This window comes from Chiloscyllium plagiosum, chromosome 9 (assembly GCF_004010195.1).
Source record: "Chiloscyllium plagiosum isolate BGI_BamShark_2017 chromosome 9, ASM401019v2, whole genome shotgun sequence".
Lineage (NCBI taxonomy): Eukaryota > Metazoa > Chordata > Chondrichthyes > Orectolobiformes > Hemiscylliidae > Chiloscyllium > Chiloscyllium plagiosum.
Genome location: NC_057718.1, coordinates 48,072,536 through 48,092,659, shown reverse-complemented (window position 1 = coordinate 48,092,659; position 20,124 = coordinate 48,072,536). Strand labels below are relative to the sequence as shown.

The 20,124-nt window shown below is 37.1% G+C and overlaps 1 protein-coding gene and 1 long non-coding RNA gene across 2 annotated transcripts in view; one reads left to right on the top strand and one right to left on the bottom strand.

The window, feature by feature from the left end:
- The first annotated feature begins 394 nt into the window (after window positions 1-394).
- LOC122552851 lies at window positions 395-7,586 on the top strand. The gene is made up of 3 exons (XR_006312531.1): window positions 395-554; window positions 4,279-4,432; window positions 6,431-7,586. It is a non-coding gene; the product is annotated as an uncharacterized LOC122552851 (long non-coding RNA).
- Window positions 5,001-20,124, bottom strand: part of nek2 (NIMA-related kinase 2) — a 30,069-nt gene continuing 14,945 nt past the window's right edge. Inside the window, exons 5-9 of the mRNA XM_043695888.1 lie at window positions 15,406-15,532; window positions 12,634-12,856; window positions 11,433-11,487; window positions 8,748-8,821; window positions 5,001-6,296 (exon numbers count right to left, since the gene is read on the bottom strand). Coding sequence (XP_043551823.1) covers window positions 6,067-6,296; window positions 8,748-8,821; window positions 11,433-11,487; window positions 12,634-12,856; window positions 15,406-15,532 — 709 coding nt within the window. The 3' untranslated portion in view covers window positions 5,001-6,066. The remainder of the gene's footprint in view (window positions 6,297-8,747; window positions 8,822-11,432; window positions 11,488-12,633; window positions 12,857-15,405; window positions 15,533-20,124) is intronic.

The window sequence follows — 20,124 nt, the reverse complement described above, 5'->3', positions numbered from 1 at the left end:
ACTATCCTGAGATCAGTAATTAACTTGCATTACTTTTCAGGTCAGTTCCCAGAAAATATCTCTTCATTCTCTTCCGTTTTAAAACAAACTGTTGTTCAAAGTTCAAAATTCAGTTCTTAACTTCAACTTACATTTACAAACCAGAAAATGAGAAAAATAAAAGTAAAATAGTGATGGTCTTCACAGTAGAGAAAAAAAATATTTACTTCAACTCCTGTGGATAGCTGGTTTTCTTTCATTTAGGCCTTGTTGGATATTAGAACATTTTTCTTCACAAATTAATTTTTTTTTGTAAACTTGTGGTTTCAGGTAATTGCTGGACTTGTTTGCTGGAGGTCATATGCCTGGGTTTTATGACTGCCATAAAGATAGTTTCTATTTAGATGACATTTTACATGCAGTTGGACATTGGTTTTTTGGTTTTCAGCTGGGATAATTATGCTGAGGAAAAGGCAGCCTGACTCATCTGTCTCCCATTTCTGCAAACTCCTTGTTGTACATCCATTGTGGAACCTGGAAGACTGATCAAACTGCATGCATGAGAAATTTCTAAGGTAATTTATATTGATATTTCCTAAACATTTGCAACTGCAAAGATCTTAGAGATAATTGTATATGTCTAGTTACCTATCTAGGTGTCCCAGAATACCAGATTGAACAGCCCTTATGTTGTGAGATCACCTTTGGTCTGATGGTCCTTTAGGAAGCTCTACATGCAAATAAGCCAAATACTTTTTGATGTTAACACATGACTACAGTCCATGGGCTCTCTGCCTTGCAGCATTCAAGGCACAGGCTGTGTCTGGAGATTATACTGTATATCATATTTTGGCTGTAAATAAATACCTCAGAGATCTTCATGTAAACAGAATCCATGTAAGTAATGTATTACATTTTGATAACATAAGCATTTTAGTACAATCTGAACAACCCATACCTTATCCTCTTTTCCATCAAGAACTAACTACTATTAGATAAGTGTTTTTTATTCCATCCTAATATGAAACCCCAGAGCAGGAAATCCATTTTTATCCTTTACCTGACATGAACATGAAGTGGATTATTTAAAGGGTAAACATTTATATTTCTATATTAAATTAGATTACAAAGTGAATATTAATCAGATTTGCAATTTTGAAGCTTTGTTTTATAATAAAACAGCAATTATGTGTTTATTCAAGAAATCTAGTTAATGAAACTTTTTATTCTAAACTAAAATAGTAAAAGCACACCCTTGGCCATATTGGGAACTGGGTAAGATGATTAAATTTGTGTTGTATCCATGGCGTACTGGGACTAAAGAGAGATAGAGTGCACTTTTCCTACCTTGGTCAACACAGTATAATACTCAATCCTGAAGGTCACTATTCAGAACCTCATATGTGAAAGTATGTCAGCTCTTGTGTGAATCTTAGGTAAGGACATGTTTGAGTTCTATGGTGAAACTCTTGATCATAAATTAGTTTGCCAATTTTCATTACCCAACATCGAACTTAAAATATAGTTAAGTTTTAACTACCATCAAACTGTTAAAAACCATAGAAGCCATAGTCCACCAAGAAAAGGGAAAGGTGGTAAAAAATTGAAAATGTTGAGAGCAAAAGTACAAAACATCTAATTTATTAAATTATTCATCATTCTAATTTTGTGTGGACATATTGAAAGTTAATTTGACTACTAAGGTTATGTGAAAATACTTCACCTGTAGTTGAGGCTTATGGCGACATAGAACAACCTTCAAATAAGTGAACATATTCATCAAAATACACCAGGCATTTTTCATGCAGAGGTGAGTATGTGTATGAAACAAGCTGCCAGAGGAGGCTGGTACAATTACAACATTATAAAAGCATCTGGATGGGTATATGAATAGGATGGATTTAGAGGAATATGGTCAAATACTGGCAAACGGGACTAGGTCAGATCAGGATGTCTGGTCAGCATGGATAAGTTGGACCGAAGCATCTGTTTCCATGCTGTATGACTCCAAGACTCAATTTGCTGAACCCCTTGTCTTTACCTCACCTTCCAGTAACAACCCAGAATTTACCTTCAAGGCTGCACTTAGGTATCTACTTGAAACCCCAAAGTGGATCTTACAAACCTTCTAATATCAACAGATCCACGTTACCATATGGTCTAGACACAGCATACCTGCATCCCTCCCATGTCCAAATATCTAATTTATTTAATTGGTATAATTTTATTTAATTAGCTAAACGAACAACAAATGACAATCTTTGCAACTACATTCAAACGAAGAATACTTATCAGTGGCTAGAGAAAAAAACCATGAGAATTTCCTCCTTCTTCTCCATCAAATTCCTACTCACACCAACTTCCCATTTGTTTCACAAAGCTGTTCATGATCTCCCAGTCTGTGTGGTATCAAGACATGTCTACTTTTACAGATAGTTTATAAATAAATCCAAGTTGTAATGGTTAAGGCAGTTTCCTATTACAATAATTATTATTTAGGCAACCACTTTCAACTGAATGACAGATAAGCACATTCAATTGTAGCAGCACATAGGCTGATGTAGCTTGCCGAAAGGTACTGTTCTCCTGAAGGTCAGTATACACAGACTTCTCCTGTTGCAAAATGTGCCTGGATTTTTCTGTTGAGCAAGCTTCTTGCTGTTGTATAATAAATTGTATAAACCCGAAATAAATCAGGAACCCCAGAATGGGATCTGGTCATATCAGAGGATTAATGCAGTGCCCTGTAAATGAATCAAGTAGGTACCCATGAGAGTTTGGAGAGGCTGGCAGGTATCAAATGTCAACAGTTTATGGACAGGGTCGTACATAGCTGGTGCCATGGAGTACAAGATATAGCCGCTGGATTTCTAAGATGATTCAAAGAAACTGGCGAGTTGATGTTGGTAGATACCTGCTCTAACTTTCATGGCTGCAAGCTGCACATTGATGAGACAAGATTTTTAGTTTGAGGCTGACAACAAGCAATAATCCCAATGAATAGGCACTCATTACTTTCTAGCCAGAATCATCTCGCTGCTGGAAACTTCGTTTGAAAATGCAACGAATTGCCCCCAATATCAAGGCAGCCCTTGCATTAATTCTCACATGATTCTCCCAGATTTATCACTATAGTCAATGCTGTTCAGGGCCCTAGAAGATTCAGTCCCCATTTCAGCAATTAGATAGGAACTTTTAAGGAGTCACTAATCTTCTTTCTATCCCCAATATTCTGACTCAGTTTATTACAGCTGGAAGATGGAAATGTAAATTAAGCACAAATATTCTGCATGATGTGTGCCAATACTTTGCAGTATATTTATAAAGCAGTCCTATTTATATGATTAAACAATTTCATATCACATTTATATTATTTAATTGTATGCAATAGTCCCCATTGTCTTCTCCTTTTATGGTGATGGATAATCAAAACAATAATTCGTCATCCTCTTATTTGAATTAACATGGAATGTGCTCTTCAACTAGTCGACAGTATACTAAATACAAATTCAAAATACATTATTTTTCTGATTAAATATTTGTTATTCACATTATGTTCCTGAGCAAAGTTAGTTCTAAAACTACTTGAACCAATTATACCAAAGGTTTTCCTTTTTCAGGCCATAGGTGGTGTCAACTAATTTAATGCCCCCACTGCCTGATTGGTGTACAATCAGCTGAGTGGTAAACATCCCAGCATATTGCAGGCCTCAATTGTGGGTGTCTTATGGACACTTGAAGCTACCAGCCAGCCAGGAACTTTTGGGTACTCTTTAAGGTATCCAACAGTGAGCAGCAGATCTTTTATTTCTCTCAGGGTTGGTGATGTGTTGAAGAAATTAAAAGGCATGTACTGTAGTAGGTGCTTTGAGGCCATTCTTTGCCCCCTTCAGCCTACCTGTGTCTCAATTATCCTAGATTGGGGTACATGGTGGCATCCCACTCCAAACGAGCAGGCAGGTCACCTTGATTGTACAGTTAGGAATCCAGCCACTTTTCCTCACCTGCCAGGAAGCCAATTAACTTGGGAAATATCAAGTTGCAGCTAAGTGGTTTATAGTTGGCTACTTAAGGGGGCCTTATTTACTGACAAGTCAAAAACTGCACCTTTACACCAACAGTTAACTCGTGGGGAGGCAAGGAAGGGTATCTCTCCAGGTCTGACTCACCCAATTATTTCCCCTTCTCGCCACCTACAGTGAGGGGAAGATTGCATCTTACTCTTTTGTTAACAACCAGATACACTTCACATGGAAGGTGCTTCTTCTGTTTCATTTAAATTTTTAATCTCTCTTCCAGAATCAACAATAGTTGCTGGCAGATATTACTACAGCTCGTGTAAGCTTCTGACACTTTCAACGCCAACATAACTAACATCTGGTATAAATCCATTTGAAGTACTGAACATTTAATACCAGACAACTGCAAAGGAACAAATAAAAAAAATCCACAGGTACTGTATGAATCGAATTGGCATTGTGTAAATCTAATTGTTAATTCTATACACGTTCCAAAATCTTTAAAGGTTTCACAGGGTAATGAGATATATGCTATGGCCCTAGTATTGGTATAATCACTAGGAAGAATTGATATCAGCAGCTGGAACTCACTAAATCTTAGATTACACTAAAACCATTAAACCTGTGCTAATAATGAGATATAGCCAGTGCAAGGTGATGAAAAGAGTATTTAGAAAGTTGAAATACTTCCTGAATTCTGCCAAGGTTTACTAAAAAAAAATCCAAAAAAGAACATTTTCTTGAGCTTGAACAAGATTGTAACGAGCAAAGGAAAAACAAAACACCTTTTGACCAGAACTTCAAACCTTTGTCAGTTTAAGCTTGATGGGTATGTATCAAGGAGGTTAAGGAGTACCCCATTGATTTGCACAAGAGTTCATCAAAACGTGCTCATGAATGTTTTAAGTATTCAAATAGCAGTTAAAATTGGCATTGAGATATTAAAGTGTGGAAATTGATCTGAAAAGTGCATTTGCATATACAAAATTTGACTTCAAAGTGTAGTAGCTTAAAAATATTGATTTTAATCAACTGTAGACTTTCACAAACAAGATAAATTTACATCTGTATGGCTACAAAGAATAAAAAGTTAGCAAACAGCTTTTCATTATATCCAAATAAAATCCACTTAAATGAGGACAAAACTGGTGGTATGCAATTGGCCATTTGTTATACACCCTGTGTAATTTTCTTTTTCCGGAAAGGAATGTAGTGGTATACACTGGACAGCTTGATTAATACTGCCAAGTTTACTGCCCCCAAATTGAGTTACCTCCATAAATTATACAAATATAGTAGTGCAGAAACACAAATGTACTTTTGAGAAAATACTTAAACATAGAATGGCAATAAATTGAATATAAATTTTAATATGAAGCTGCTTACTCCAAACTGGAGTGTTTTGAAAATACTTTACAACAAATCTAATCTCATATGCAAAAATGGTAGCACTGGGTCAACAAAAGTTATAACAGAAATAAATATGTAACAATAAAGTCAGGAAATGGTACATTTTAAGAGGCCATACCAGCATGTATATGCTGTAACATGTCCACAGCAAAGTTTGAAAGTATGAAGAAAAGTTAATGGAATAGGGAAGGTAGGACTTAGTAAGCCTGCAGATGCTGGAGAGTCACTTGATAAAGTGTGGCACAGGAAAAAGCACAGCAGGTCAGGCAGCCTCCAAGGATCAGGACTGTTGAAGGGTCATACCCAAAACACCGACTCTCTTGGTCCTCAGCTGCTGCCTGACCTGCTGTGCTTTTTCCACTGCCACACTTTTTTGACTCGGAATAGGAAAGATGGTGTGTGACTTGCCGCGTTGGGAACCTCGATGGGGCAGCAGCACGTTAGAAAACAAGGTGAATCATGGTGTGAAGAGAAAGTGGGTGCTCTTTTGAATGTTTCTTTCCATTTCAGTGTGGAAGCAAAAGTTGAGACTAAATTGAGTATCTGATGTACACAGTAAGAGACAGTCAAATTTGTGATAGACTACCATTCTATAAATCACAGCTTTTCTATTATATCAAATATATTTTCTTTTAAAAATATGTTCATTACAGACAAATCAGCGCATGCCCAAAAGTTGTCGGCTCTTTAGTTGGTAATTTTTTTCCAATTCACATAATGCTCTGGCTCGGAGATTAGCAGCTTGCAATCTTTTCTTCAGATCCAAATTTTTTGGTTTACATAGGCGCTTTGTTGCATCACTTTCCTTAAAGTGAATGTTTTCTTTACTCTCTCCGGCAAAATGAACTTTCTTCTTCCCTGGAGAGGATTCTGTGTCTACATAATCATCTAGCAGAATGGGAAATTTGAAAAGAAATCAGTTTAATGCATATTCTACAGATTATGAATCCCAAATTTTAAATAACAATGTACAAGAGGTTTGTTAACACAAATGTTTCAACTCTTTTTTTTTTCCCCGAAAGGGATCAACCATTTTAATGTTTTGCACAGAAGGAGAATGCTACTGGATGGAAAAATATCCCACTGCAACCACCCTGTCATGGTTCAGATAGCTCCCCTGTAGAGACATTCAATCAAAATTGCAGGTCAGGTCCGGATGACATTATTCAACTAAATCTATATATTGAAAACAGTATCCTGCTCCCATCCCAAGGTGCCTGCTCATCTGACCACTTTCAGCCAGGCAGCGTTGCTTAAAATTTGGGTAAAAATCTTGTTTGGGCAAGTAATGCAGTAAATTGGAATCTACTCCAAAAGTTCACTTTCAAGATGTAATCCTCACTTCTGAGGACCTAATCACATGCCTATATCTGTAATAAAGATGTCTACAAGTGTGTTGTAATTAATTTCCTTGTAATATTAAAAAAAGTTTATTCCACCTGTGAGCAAATTACCTGAGCAATCTTAAAATGTGTTACTTGTGAAGTTAATTTTGATTTCAACACATATTGCTCCTTACACAAGCAATATGATCAGTTTCTCATCAAAGCTTACTGTTTATTTTCATTCACACTATCAAGCAACCCATGAACATAAATCATGTTTCTGCTTTTAAAAAAATATTAAAATCATAGCAGCATAATCAGCAAAAGTACAAACAAAAATATGGATTACGATGGGTCAAACAGAAGGTTTATTTGATTCGGTTAACTGCATTCATTGATGCTGCAACGTTAGGGGGAGAACTTCTCATATGTAAATGGGTCAGTGACATCATAGTAACAGCCATCCTTTATGGATTAGGTAATTGGTTCCCAAAAACTTTAAAGATAAAATAAGAAATAATGTGACATCATTGCAAGAAGCAAGAGTGAAGCGGAATTAAATTTAAAAATAGATAACTAAGTAAAAAAGCCATTTAAAAGAAAATTGTCTTAAAATTTGCTAAAAATCCAGATCAAGACTGCAACACATTTAAGTTGTGATCTCTTAACGAGTTGGTAAAATTAAAAATGTTTTTATTTCATGAAACATTTAAAAAAATCTATTGCTTAACCCATGCTCAAAACTATAACCTTGAAGCTATAGAGTTCCATTATTTATCAACTGAGATTTCTCATATGCTGCCTTTTTTAATTTGTTCAACAATTTTAGATTATGTTAGATTAGATTCCCTACAGTGGGGAAACAACCCTTTCCCATCCAGTCCACACCCACCCTCCAAAGATTAACCCACCCAGACCCATTTCCCTCTGACTAATGCACCTAGCATTATGGGCAATTTAGCACGGCCAATTCACCTAACCTGCACATCTTTGGACTGTGGGAGGAAACCGGAGCACCCGGAGAAAACCCATACAGACACAGGGAGAACTGATTTTCTACCAGAACACCCAACAAATCTGAAGAAATAAATCATTTAAAATCTGAAGTAGACATTCATGTGGCAGTTTTAAACTGCCTGGAACAAGTCCACCAGTTACAACAAAGGTTTGATGATGCTGCAACCGCAGTTCGTGCACTCCCTAACTTTGATCTCACTGCCAAAGACATTTCAAAAAAGGTGACACAGGCCAACTGAGAAACTGCAAAAATATCTTCAATTGGAAATTGCAAACAGTTCAATATCCTCTTCTTCAAGAGGAAAAAAACAAATCACTTCCCTTTAAAATAAACGTGGTTATAACTTAAACAAATTAATTAGGTAATTAATACTTGAGAGTGTGACATATCTGGGCATAACCATTCCAAGATGTGACAATAATTTTCCAGAAAATAGCACTTTGTAATCTAATGGAAATTACCAAGAATTTTGAGAATTTAAATGGATGTGAACTGCAGTTCTATATTTAAACCCTGCTGCATGCTTGCTGGGATTATGTGATGGGGCAATATAGACAGCAGTTTCTTCTGTATCTGTCTGCTGTTGCGACTGTAGGAGAGGGTTGATGAAGGTAGGAGGTTCTGGAGTGGCTGCAGAACAAGGAAAGAAGGTGGTTGGAGCTCAGGCCAGTGGTAGATACTGCTCCCACAAACCAGTATTGATATCAACCAGAAAAGCAAACCAATGACACCAGCGGTGGGAGAAACTACATGCATGCCAGTGGACACAGTGCAAGTCGAGTGCATACGCACAATTCTTCCCTATGTCAATAAATTTAGTCAGCAGATCATGGAAAGTAAAAATACTTATGATCTATATATATTTAAAATATATAAAACCAAGATAAAAATGTTGCAAATTCAGATATTTAATTGAAAACTATAAGAATATCAGATTCATATGTATCAAATTCTAGCCAGAAGGGAATGCCAAGTGCCATTCACAATACCACATACCTAATCGAAGAACTGCTGTCTTCAGTATTTGCTTTTCCTTCATCAAGGTATAGTTCTTTAATATGCTCTCTGCCCTGTTCACAGATCATAAAAATTACATTTTTTACTTGAGCATTAGTAAATGAATAGGAACTCTTGATAAAAAACCTCAAAGACTTAAAACAGAAATATTACTTAATAAAACAATCATGACACAGAGGATGCAATTTTAAGGTTCAGGAAAAAGCAAGAGTAGTAGAAGAAAAGAAACACTACTCATTAGTGAGAACCAATTGCTGTTAGTGTGGAGTTCAGTTTCAATCCCAAATTACACAATTTCTTTTAAAAAATACTTCCTATTTCATAAATGCAAAACTCATTTCTTTTAAATAAATAGCTTTAGTTTTATTTCAAAATATATATAAATAATTCTAACATACAAATCTATATGAAGAAGATAACTAATGCAATAAAGACTCTAGTTTCTTTGTTGGGATATATAGCACAGTGTGCTACATTATGGACCTAATCCACAATAATTTATAGAAGAGAAGGTTGAGAGGAAATTTGATAGAAGTATTCAAAATTGAGGGATCTAAACAGATCTAACAGACAGAATGAGAATAGAAGGACATGGGTTTAAGGTGATTGGTGAAATTTCAGATAGCAAATTTCAATAGCATAAGCACTCCATAATTAGAACCCTTGAGAGGTTAAATATAAAGTATCACGATATCTATAGATCACCATCTTGATCCACATGCATTAAATTTCAGTCATGACAACAGTTTCTTGGGGGTTTCTTTTTTATTTTGAGGTCATTTCATGGATATTGTAACTACTATTTAATTCTTATTAATTCACTTATTAGGTAATGTAGTCTTTTAGTAACAATACTTTCTGTATTTATGTTGACATATGGGGCATTTGCACTCAGTTAAAAGGATTCATCAATATCCCCAAAATTAATCAACTCTCCATTAAATTGTCACAACATACAATGAAAACATTAATTCCCCAGATACTACAGTAGTTAAATTGGTAAAGATAACAGGTCGAAGTCAGCAAAAAAGTTGATTTTCAAATTATTACTGACACACTTGTAAAACAAAATGCATCACCTCAAAAACACCTTCCATAGCTTAGTGAGGTTAAAGCTAATGTATTCTGAATATATTCATAAAGCTGGAACATTTTAACCAGGCAGTTATTACATTTTTTTTAAACTGCCCCTCACATTTCAATCTCACATATTTAAATGTTGTAATTAATACCCTGTTAGTTACAATTGGGTCCATTACATGTTTTCCAAGTATTGTAGCTACTAAACGTACACAACCATAATCAGGAAATTACACATTTATTTGCAAGGAATTAATTACTTCAGTGAATGTTTTGGATCCCAGTTAGCTGTTGTGACAAGTTTAAAATCAGTTCTCCCTCATATGTAGTCTCCTTCTCCCCCCACAATACTGCAACTCCCTTCTTGCTCTACACACCCTTCAGCTGTCATCGCTCCTCCCCATTTTATCCATGACTTAACAAAAAAACTCAATACAAGTCCCAGTGAACCGCCAGTGTCTATCCCAACCCGAGACAAAAGACATGTCACCTTCCTGGCCACTCTGTCACTTACACAACTGCTTGCTACCCCACCATTCATTTTTTTAATTCATTCAGTGGATGTGGTTGTTGCTGGCTAAGCCAGCATTCATTGCCCCATTCCTAACTGACCAGAGGACAGTTGAGAGTCAACTATATTACTGAGTCTGGAAGTAGGCCAGACCAGGTAAGGTCTGGTGAGACAGTGAACCAGATAGGTTTTTCCTGACAATTAGCTAACAGTTTCATGGTCATCGTTAGATTTTTAAATCCAGATTAATTCAAATTCAAATTCCACCAGTTACCATGGTGGGATTCAAACCCAAATCCCCAGAACATTATCCAGATCCTGAATTGTTTAGCAATAATACTAATAAGTTATCCCCATGGGGGTATTCACAGGATGCTTCACTCCAGTGTTTGTTTTGGATAAACTTGCAACAAAGTATTAAACAGCAAGTGCAGGAGAGAACATGCCTGTGATTTTAGGAGCAGCTTGTCAGGTTTCCTTCTACTCACAGAGACGACATTTTCCCCCATTAGTTGTCATCCAGTGACGGTGCATTGCCTAGGGCAATTTGAAATTTTCAGGACAGTTTTGCCCACCATACCTGTGTATTGAAGTAATGCACCTGAGAAAATTTATTTTAAACATGGAAATTTACTGACTATACTACAATTGATTATCTCAACGGAAATGAAATTCCCCCGCCCTCTGTAGTTGTTAGTGTAATTCCAGGAAGATAAAAGCACTTCAAGTTTTTCAAGGGTGGTTTTTCATGTTGGATAGACAGAATTGAAATTAAATTTTATTGTACAAGTCGCTGCCTCAACTCCTCCATTCAAAAGGTTAAAAATCACACAACACCAGGTTATCGTCCAACAGGTTTAATTGGAAGCACACTAGCTTTCGGAGCAACGCTTCTTCATCAGGTGATTGTCAATCACCTGATGAAGGAGCGTCGCTCCGAAAGCTAGTGTGCTTCCAATTAAACCTGTTGGACTATAACCTGGTGTTGTGTGATTTTTAACTTTGTACACCCCAGTCCAACACCGGCATCTCCAAATCATCCATTCAAAGGCAAACACTAAGTTGGATGTTACCTAGAAAACTTTTCTTCTGCCAGTCTCTCTCGAATGCAAAGCTCTTGCTCACGTTCTGAAGAAAAATAAGTAAAAAGCATTGGTAACAGTACCAAGTACAATTTCCACACACATTTTACTATTTAACACATCTAAAATCTACTTTTTGTATACAAAATAGTTAACTGTGAAAAGATTGTGAAAAGCTGTTGCCCATGAAGTTCTGCAGAGATCCAACATGAAGGCAAGTTCAAAGGTCTTGAGTCTATAAATGACAATTACTGTGAAAGTAATGCTCACGAATGACAATTGCACCAATGCTTCCTCTTCCAATCACACAACTGAATGGAACTCAGATCTTATGACAGAAAAAACACATTATATAATCACAATAGGCAGAACTTGATCAGTTTGAACCTGCTGCTGCTGAGGTAATAGGAAAATGTATCTGGATGTACGTTTGTTCGCTGAGCTGGAAGGTTCATTTCCAGACGTTTCATCACCCTACATGGCAACATCTTCAGTGGGCCTCAGGTGAAGCAGTGCTTATAAGTCCTGCTTTCTATTTATATGTTTGGGTTTCTTTGGACTGGTGATGTCATTTCCTGTGGTGAAATCACTTCCAGTTCTTTTTCTCAGGGGGTGAGCAAAAGAACCAGAAGTGAATTCACCACAGGCAATGACTTCACCAACCCAAAGAAACCCAAACATATAAATAGAAAGCAGGATTTATCAGCAGTGTTTCGCCTGAGGCCCACTAAAGATGTTACCTAGTAGGGTAACGAAACATCTGGAAATGAACCTTCTAGCTCAGCGAGCAAACCTACATCCAGAACCTCAACCTAAGCTACAAATCTTCTCAAACCTTGCTAGGAAAAAGTATGTATAAAACATGGAATTGTTTGAAAGTGAAGCGTCTTTATTCACATCTTACCTCCAATAAAAGAAACATCATAAAACCATTTTCTTATAACCAACCCGAGTAAGTCATTTATATGAAAGTGCACTTTCAACCAACTGTTGGCTATTTCACAACCCCATATCATCAAATAGAGGAAGAAAACCAAAAGAAATAAAACCTAAGATAAACTTGCTTTATTTTGCTGTGGATTCAATAATGCTAAGAGCCAGATCCCAAACCTATCTAAGATGCAATATGAACATAGACTTTAATTCCATTTCAATATACCATAACTAAAATAAATCAAGCAAACATAATTACGTTCAAGGAACTCTTCTCTCTTTTTTAAGGCCTTCTCCCTGTTCTGAAGCTGTTCTTCTTTAAGTTTCAGCTCAGTCATCATTGGGTCACGGTCCTGGAGATGTTCATTCTCCAAAGATCTTCTCCCTCTTCTTTCAGCTGACATTTTTCGTTGCTCTTCAGCCACCAAATCAGCAATTAAGGTATGCTGCATTAGCTCATCCACAGAAGGCCTTAGATAATCCTAATCATTTTAAAATAATACACTATATATCAATTACGTAAAAATGAGCAATGATTGTGTGTGTCTTCCCCTGCTCCCTCTCCCCAGAAAGAATTTCACTTCACTTAGATCTCTGTACATCATCAATTGTTCACATATTAGGTGGCCCAAGAATGAGTAGAAACCAATAAAGGCACAAGTCAATAGGAACAATGCAGAGTTCCATTTTATAAATAGCATTCATCATATTCCTTAAAAATTGGTTTATCTAATTAAGCTTTCTTTCTTGAATAAAACCGAGAAATGCATCAATGTCACTTGACTTTTGTTTAGTTCAGAACTCAAGATCCCTCAATATTGGGTAGCATGCTGGTTAGCACTGCTGCCTTACAGTGCCAAGGCCCTGGTTTCAATTCCACCCTCGGGCGATTGTCTATGGCTTTTGTATATTCTCCCAGTGTCTGTAAGGGTTTCCTCTCACAGTCTAAGGATGTGCAGGTTAGGTGGATTGACCATAGAAAATGCAGGGTTACAGAGAAAGGGTAGGGGGTGGGTCTGGATGGGATGCTCTTTGGAGGGTCAGTGGACTTGATGAGCTGGATGGCCTTCTTCCACACTGTTGGGATTCTAGGATTATGACCAGTTCACTATATTAGCAACTCAAGAGTTCAAATTCAACCAGTTTAAATCAGGAATGGAATTGACAGGTCTGGTAATTTACTGACTAGCACCAAATGATGACAAATATGAAAACTGATTTTTTGTTTAAACAAAAAAAAATCATATTCAGTGAAGAAACTATTTGGCAATTCCAACCCCCTGCTATATAGTTGACTCTAAATACCCACAGTGAGGCTAGAGATAGACAAAAGAAAATTTGTCTTGCTGCAAAACCATTACATTATTTTCTATTAAGTAGATGTTTTCACTACTGTAATGTTATCAAGCTATCAGTAACATGACCATCTGTTTCAAATTTGCAAGTTATGCACTGCATACATAGCAGCTTCAAATTATGTGATTACATGTCACCAGTCAAATGCAACTCCATCTCCCTTGCTACTGATTGTACAGCTTTTCTTGCCCAACATCAGTTAAAATAGTAGTATGAATTGCCGATGCCATCATGCGCTTACAGTTACTAACAAATGAAGCCAAAAAAAGGGAACAAATATTCTGTGTTAGCATCTTCAATTCACACTATTGTTTAATAGATATTGGACAATATAAAATGCATTCACAACTGAAAGGAGTGACTTGAAAGAGTGACTGGTCATACTAAAACAGAATATCAAAGTGAATAATCAGCACATTTCTGAAAATATACAGCTGATGGTCCTATCAATTAATCAACTGGTATTAACACAGTCACAAAAATTTCTTGTAACAACTAGGAAGCAAAATATTAGATCCAATATTGGGATAAATACAAAGAGTGATTTTACTAAGCACTCACGGAGCCATTATGGCACAAAAGAAGTTAATTCAGTCCACTGAGTCTATGCTTGCCCTCAATGGAGCAATCAAATCAACCCATTGCCTGGTTCTATTCACATATTCTTTTTCCTTCAAGTGCCCATCCAATTTTGCTTTCAATTTATAGATTACATTCCCACTCATTGCATAAAAATAATTCTTCCTTACATTCTCTTGCATCTTTGCAAAAAACCTTGTATCTGTGTTTTCTAATCTTTATATTATCAGCTAATGGGAATTGTTTGTCTCTATCCACCTTATTTAAAACCCATCAGAATCTTGTCCACTGGTATCAAATCTATTCCCAAACTCCTTTGCTCCAAGGAGAATCTGTGGCTCCAACCTAACCAGAACGTATCAAGGATTCACCATAATTTCTATCCGAGAATATTATGTACAGTTTTGGTCTCCTTTTCTGAGGAAGGATGCTCTTGCTTTCAAGGGAGTGCAGCGAAGGTTTACCAGGCTGATTCCGAACATGGCAGGATTGATGTATGAGGAGAGATTGACTAGGTTAGGATTGTTTTCACTAGAGTTCAGATGAGTGAGGGGGAATGTCATAGAGACTTATAAAATTCTAACAGGACGAGACAGGGTACTTGCAGGGAGGATGTTCCCAATAGTGGGTGCGTCCAGAACCAGGGGTCACAGACTGAAAATTTAGAATGGAGATGAGGAGACACTTCTTCACCCAAAGAGTGGTGAGACTCTGAAATTCATTTCCACAGGAAGTAGTTGATTCCAAAACATTGACTGTATTCAAGACACAGCTAGATATAGCACTTGGGGCAAATGGGATCAAAGGTTATGGGGAGAAAGCAGGATTAGGCTACTAAGTTCTACAATCAGTCATGATCATGATGAATGGCAGAGCAGGCTTGAAGGGCCAAATGGCCTCCTCCTACTCCTAGCTTCTATATAGCTAGCAATCTTCTACAACTAACATATAATTTAGGCTTCACATTTTTTCTTGATGCAGGGATGGTTTTGTGGGCAATACAGGAGAGTGAATAACAGAAGATGGAAAAGGAATTAAGACATTTAAAAGAGTAAAAAAAAATTTACATCTGACAAAACAAAAACCTGATACTGACCTTAAGGTTTAACATCTTGCCAAGCAGATCATTTAGTTCATCAGAATAGCGATAAGGAATTCGTCTGAACTTGCCCTCTCTTATTTTTTCTGCTAAGTCCTTCTGATTATATGCAGTGAAAGGTGGGCTTTAAAATATAAAATTCAAAATTGAGTCAGGTAATCAAACACAGTTTTAATGACAAAACATGATTAGTCTGACCAATAGCAAAGCTCAATCTGGATGTGGTATCAGCAGAATGTCATCAGATAACACTAAAGCTCCTTAGACAACACCTTCCAAACCCACAACCGCGTGCATCTGGAAGGATAATGGCAACACCATTACTTGCAAGTCCCTCCAAGCCACTCACCATCCTGTCTTAGAAAATGTATCGCCATGCCTTCAATGGTATTTGGTCAAAATCCCAGATTTCCCTAATAGTATGGAGGTCTACTACATCACATGGACTGCAGTGGCTCAAGAAGGCAGCTCACCTCTATCTTCGAAGAGAACGAGGGAAAGGTGATAAACTCTGGCTCAGGCAGCAAAAACCACATCCCACTAGTGAATTAGAACAAAAAAAAAGCTTGACACATTGTAATTCAATCGATGTCAAGGCTTTTCACTTTCAAAATTATTTATTTATCAGTGCAATCTGAAGAACTGTTTTACAAAGATTTAAACTACAATCCAAATGATCTGTTTTGTCTTCAGTACTGTAGAATGGTCACTAGATGTCATTATACTAACATTTACAACACCAGTTTGCATCAGTAGCACAGTTAGAATGCATAATAGGATAGTTTCCCCTTTGGCACAAGAAAAATGTGTAGAAAAATGCATTGATTAGATGGCAGTACAGTTTCTGTTTAAATTTGTTTTGCATAATAACAAACATAAATCATCTCTGAATGGCCACAAATGAGCAGGGTGATGGAATGCAATTGTTTCTTTCCATTATAATGGTTCCCAGATACAGCTAAAAATGAATTTATTACCATAAATTAGTATGTTATAATAATATTCTATCCACCACCTGTAAAATAATTTGATTTTAAAATCACATGAAAAATGCCCATAAAAAAGTATCCTGATACTTTCACTGCTTTCATTGGTATGCACCAATCAGTTTCTTCCAGAGTTATATTCTTTGATATAAAATAATTTTTAAATCTGTCTATTCATGCAAGTCTAAGAAAATTAACACACTTCAAAAATCTTCCAAACTGACTCAGTCAACTGAAATGAGCATTTTTGACCTGGAGGTGTGATACCTTTTATGGGTACCTATTAAATGATTGAGTTGTTATGAAGATGTGGGTGTACTGTCCCTTTAAGAGAGTTAAAACCAGCAGAACTACCTGAGAGAACCAAGTGTTCTGAAAAAAAAAGTAACATTTGGTGGAACAACTTGATTAGCTGGTTGCCTGGAAGTGACAAAACAGATTTGAATTAGGCCAATCAGTTTAAATTATACCCCGAAAAAATACCAAACTCCAATCCAATTTGAATTTAGTATACTGACAACCGTAAAAGCAAATGATACATTCCGATGCTTTTGGGGGGGGTGTATAAGACTGGGGAAAATTGAACAGTTGAGAGGAGAATTGCCAAGCCTACGACTTCTGCACACTGCCCAGGAAATAGCGCTCTTAAAAGGTTCCTTTATCGATCAATAACGTATGAAGCAGGATTCCTAAGAAGAAGAAAAGACTGAAATACCAAGAAGAAAGCAAGCTGCCTGATTTTGAGACAAGACGTTTTGATTTGTAAATCGTAATCGGGAGTTTTATCGGACTAATATTATAGAAAGGAAGGTTAAAAAAAAGCTTAGAGTAAGAACTTGTATTTAGTTGTTAGTTAATTATTGTCTAATATACTTTAAGAAATAAAGTTATGGAGTCATAGAGATGTACAGCATGGATACAGACCCTTTGGTCCAACCTGTCCATGCCGACCAGATATCCCAACCCAATCTAGTCCCACTTGCCTTTTTACCTGAAATAGTTCTTGGCCACTCAATTTTTTTTTACAGATTACTGCATGGGATAAATCTTTTCTATACTGCTGGTTTTAGGTTTAAAATTTCCAAATCTTTTATGCTAGTTTGATTAATTACACCTGAATTGAGCGGTTATTATTATTATTAGGTAAACACAACAGCATACCAAACAAATGTTTATTATTTTAAAAAATGCTACCCATCTTAGCTCAGTTAAGACTTAAATGTTCTAGAACACTTCAGAATTGTCAATCATTTTTGATGACTTAAAAAGCTGCAAATTATCAAATGACATTTCTATGCAAAACTAAGGAGGGTATAATAAACCATGTTTCAGACTCAAAACATCAAAATCCAAAATAAGAATCAGTTGAATTAAAAAAAAACTGAATGAAATGATTTGTAACATAAAGGGTTACCATCCTTGGAGAGATCAATGACTTTTAAAAACAAATTCAAAGTTCATGTAACTGACTAAGAGCAAGATTTCAAGTTTTAAGCTTTTTACCATAACCTAAAAGCGACAATGACTAACCATTATTTCAACTGCAACTTGGATCCAAACTATAAAATTCCCCTCAACACTGTTGTAATTTACACTGTCAACTCTCTTGTGGCCTGTCAAAAATCATCCTCAGTGTCCAGCACCTTGTCTCCTTTTAAGCTGAGTTACTCTTGAATCAAGGCTAAGCTAGGCAAAATTTTCAGCATTTGTATCTCTTCAATCAGAGTGTGTGCTTCCACTATATTCTGTGTGGGAAGAATAGAGACTGTCTGTCTCTCTATCTCTTACCTTCATTTCTCTTTCAGGCTGAACCTGGTTGTTGGGCTAAGAATAGCTTAAAAAAAAACGACGTAACCCAACATTACAATGATTTGTTATGGTCTTTTCCCCCTTTAAAGCCCATCTTTGTGGCAATGTAAATCACAGCACCTTGTATCAAGCTAGAAATGTTAGTTAGCCACCCCTTAAACCCTCCAACTCCATTCTATCTGGAAATTAAATAAACACAGATTTAAAGCAACAAACATGACATTTCTAAGTTTTCTGTTAAGACTTAATACTGCACTAATCATAGATGCCAAAGTCATTATCCAAAGTTGTGAACATCTTACACTTCCATCCCAATAAAACAACCCGGTGTCCCCCACCTTTAACATCTAAGCCACCAATGTGCTGTCAGGCACAAATCAGAACAGATCACATGACCCTCTTCATATGCCCTTAAAACACTAAAACAAAATTATAAATAGATGGGAGAAAACAGGGCAGGGGATGTGAAAGCAGTTGTCAAGTTAGTTTTTCAATTGACAAAAGAAGTTAAAATGACCGCTCCCAATCCAAAAGAACCAGGAACACTCCAGGCAATGACCAGCCGCTACAACCAAAGAGCACATCCATGAACTAAAAACATTGATCAAGACTTTTGATTCAGTCCTTCAGAGTTCCCTACGCATCCTCTCCCATGTATTTCTCACGTAGGCGACTTCTGCTATCTTCCGAAGATACACAAAGCCAACGTTCCATCATACCAGGCAACGGGACCCTGTGTGAGTTATATCGAAGAGATGTTGAAACTTATTGTACAGAGGACCCCCAGTTTCTGTCACGACACTACAGATTTCATACAGAAACTCAGCACCTACGGACCAGTTGAACCTGGAACATTCTTCATCACAATGGATGTTTCAGCATTCCACAATTATGGCCTCATGGCAACAGCCTCAGTACTCAATACCGACAACTGCCAATCTCCAAACAATGTCCTACAACTCATCCGCTTCATCCTCAACCACAACGTTTTCACCTTTGGCAACCAGTTCTTCATCCAGACATGGGGACCAAATGTGCACCCCAATATGCCAAAATTTTCATGCACAGATTCGAACAAGACTTCTTCTCTATGCAGGACCTCTAACCAACACTATACATCAGATATATTGACGACATTTTCCTCCTCGGGACCCATGGCGAAGAGTCACTGAAACAACTACACAGGGACATGAATGAGTTTCATCCCAACATCAAACTCACCATGGACTACTCTCCAGTATCTGTCTCATTCTTGGACATATGCATCGCCATCAGGGATGTGCACCTCACTCTACTGTAAATACACAGATAACCTCACTATGCTACATTTGTCTCGCTTCCACCCTAAATATAATAAAACTGCTATCCTCTATGGAGAAACACTATGCATTCACAGGATCTGTTCAGATGAGGAGGAACGTGACAGACACTTGCAAGTACCACCAGTTCTGACATGCCAAAGCAAGAAACCGTAATGACCTCCTCAGGAGACAGACATGAGCTGCAACAGATATGGTACCCTTTGTTGTCAAGCACTTTCCAGGAGCTGAAAAACTACTTTGCAGCTTGCAACACATTATTGATGAGGATGAGCACCTCACCAAGACCTTCTCCACACCTCCACTTCTTGCCTTTAAACAATCACCAAACCTCAAACAGATCATTGTTCAGAGCTAACAGGTTTGCCTCAGAACAACACCATGCAACCCAGTCACGGTAGATGCTGCAAGACGTGTCACAGTGTTGACACGGATGCCACCATTACACGTGGGGACACAACCCACCAAGTATGCGGCAAGTACTCATGTGACTCAGCCAACATTGTCTACCTCACACGCTGCAGGCAAGAATGCCCAGAGGCACGGTACATTGGCAAGACAGAGCAGAGGCTGCAGCAACAGATGAATGGACACTGCACAAC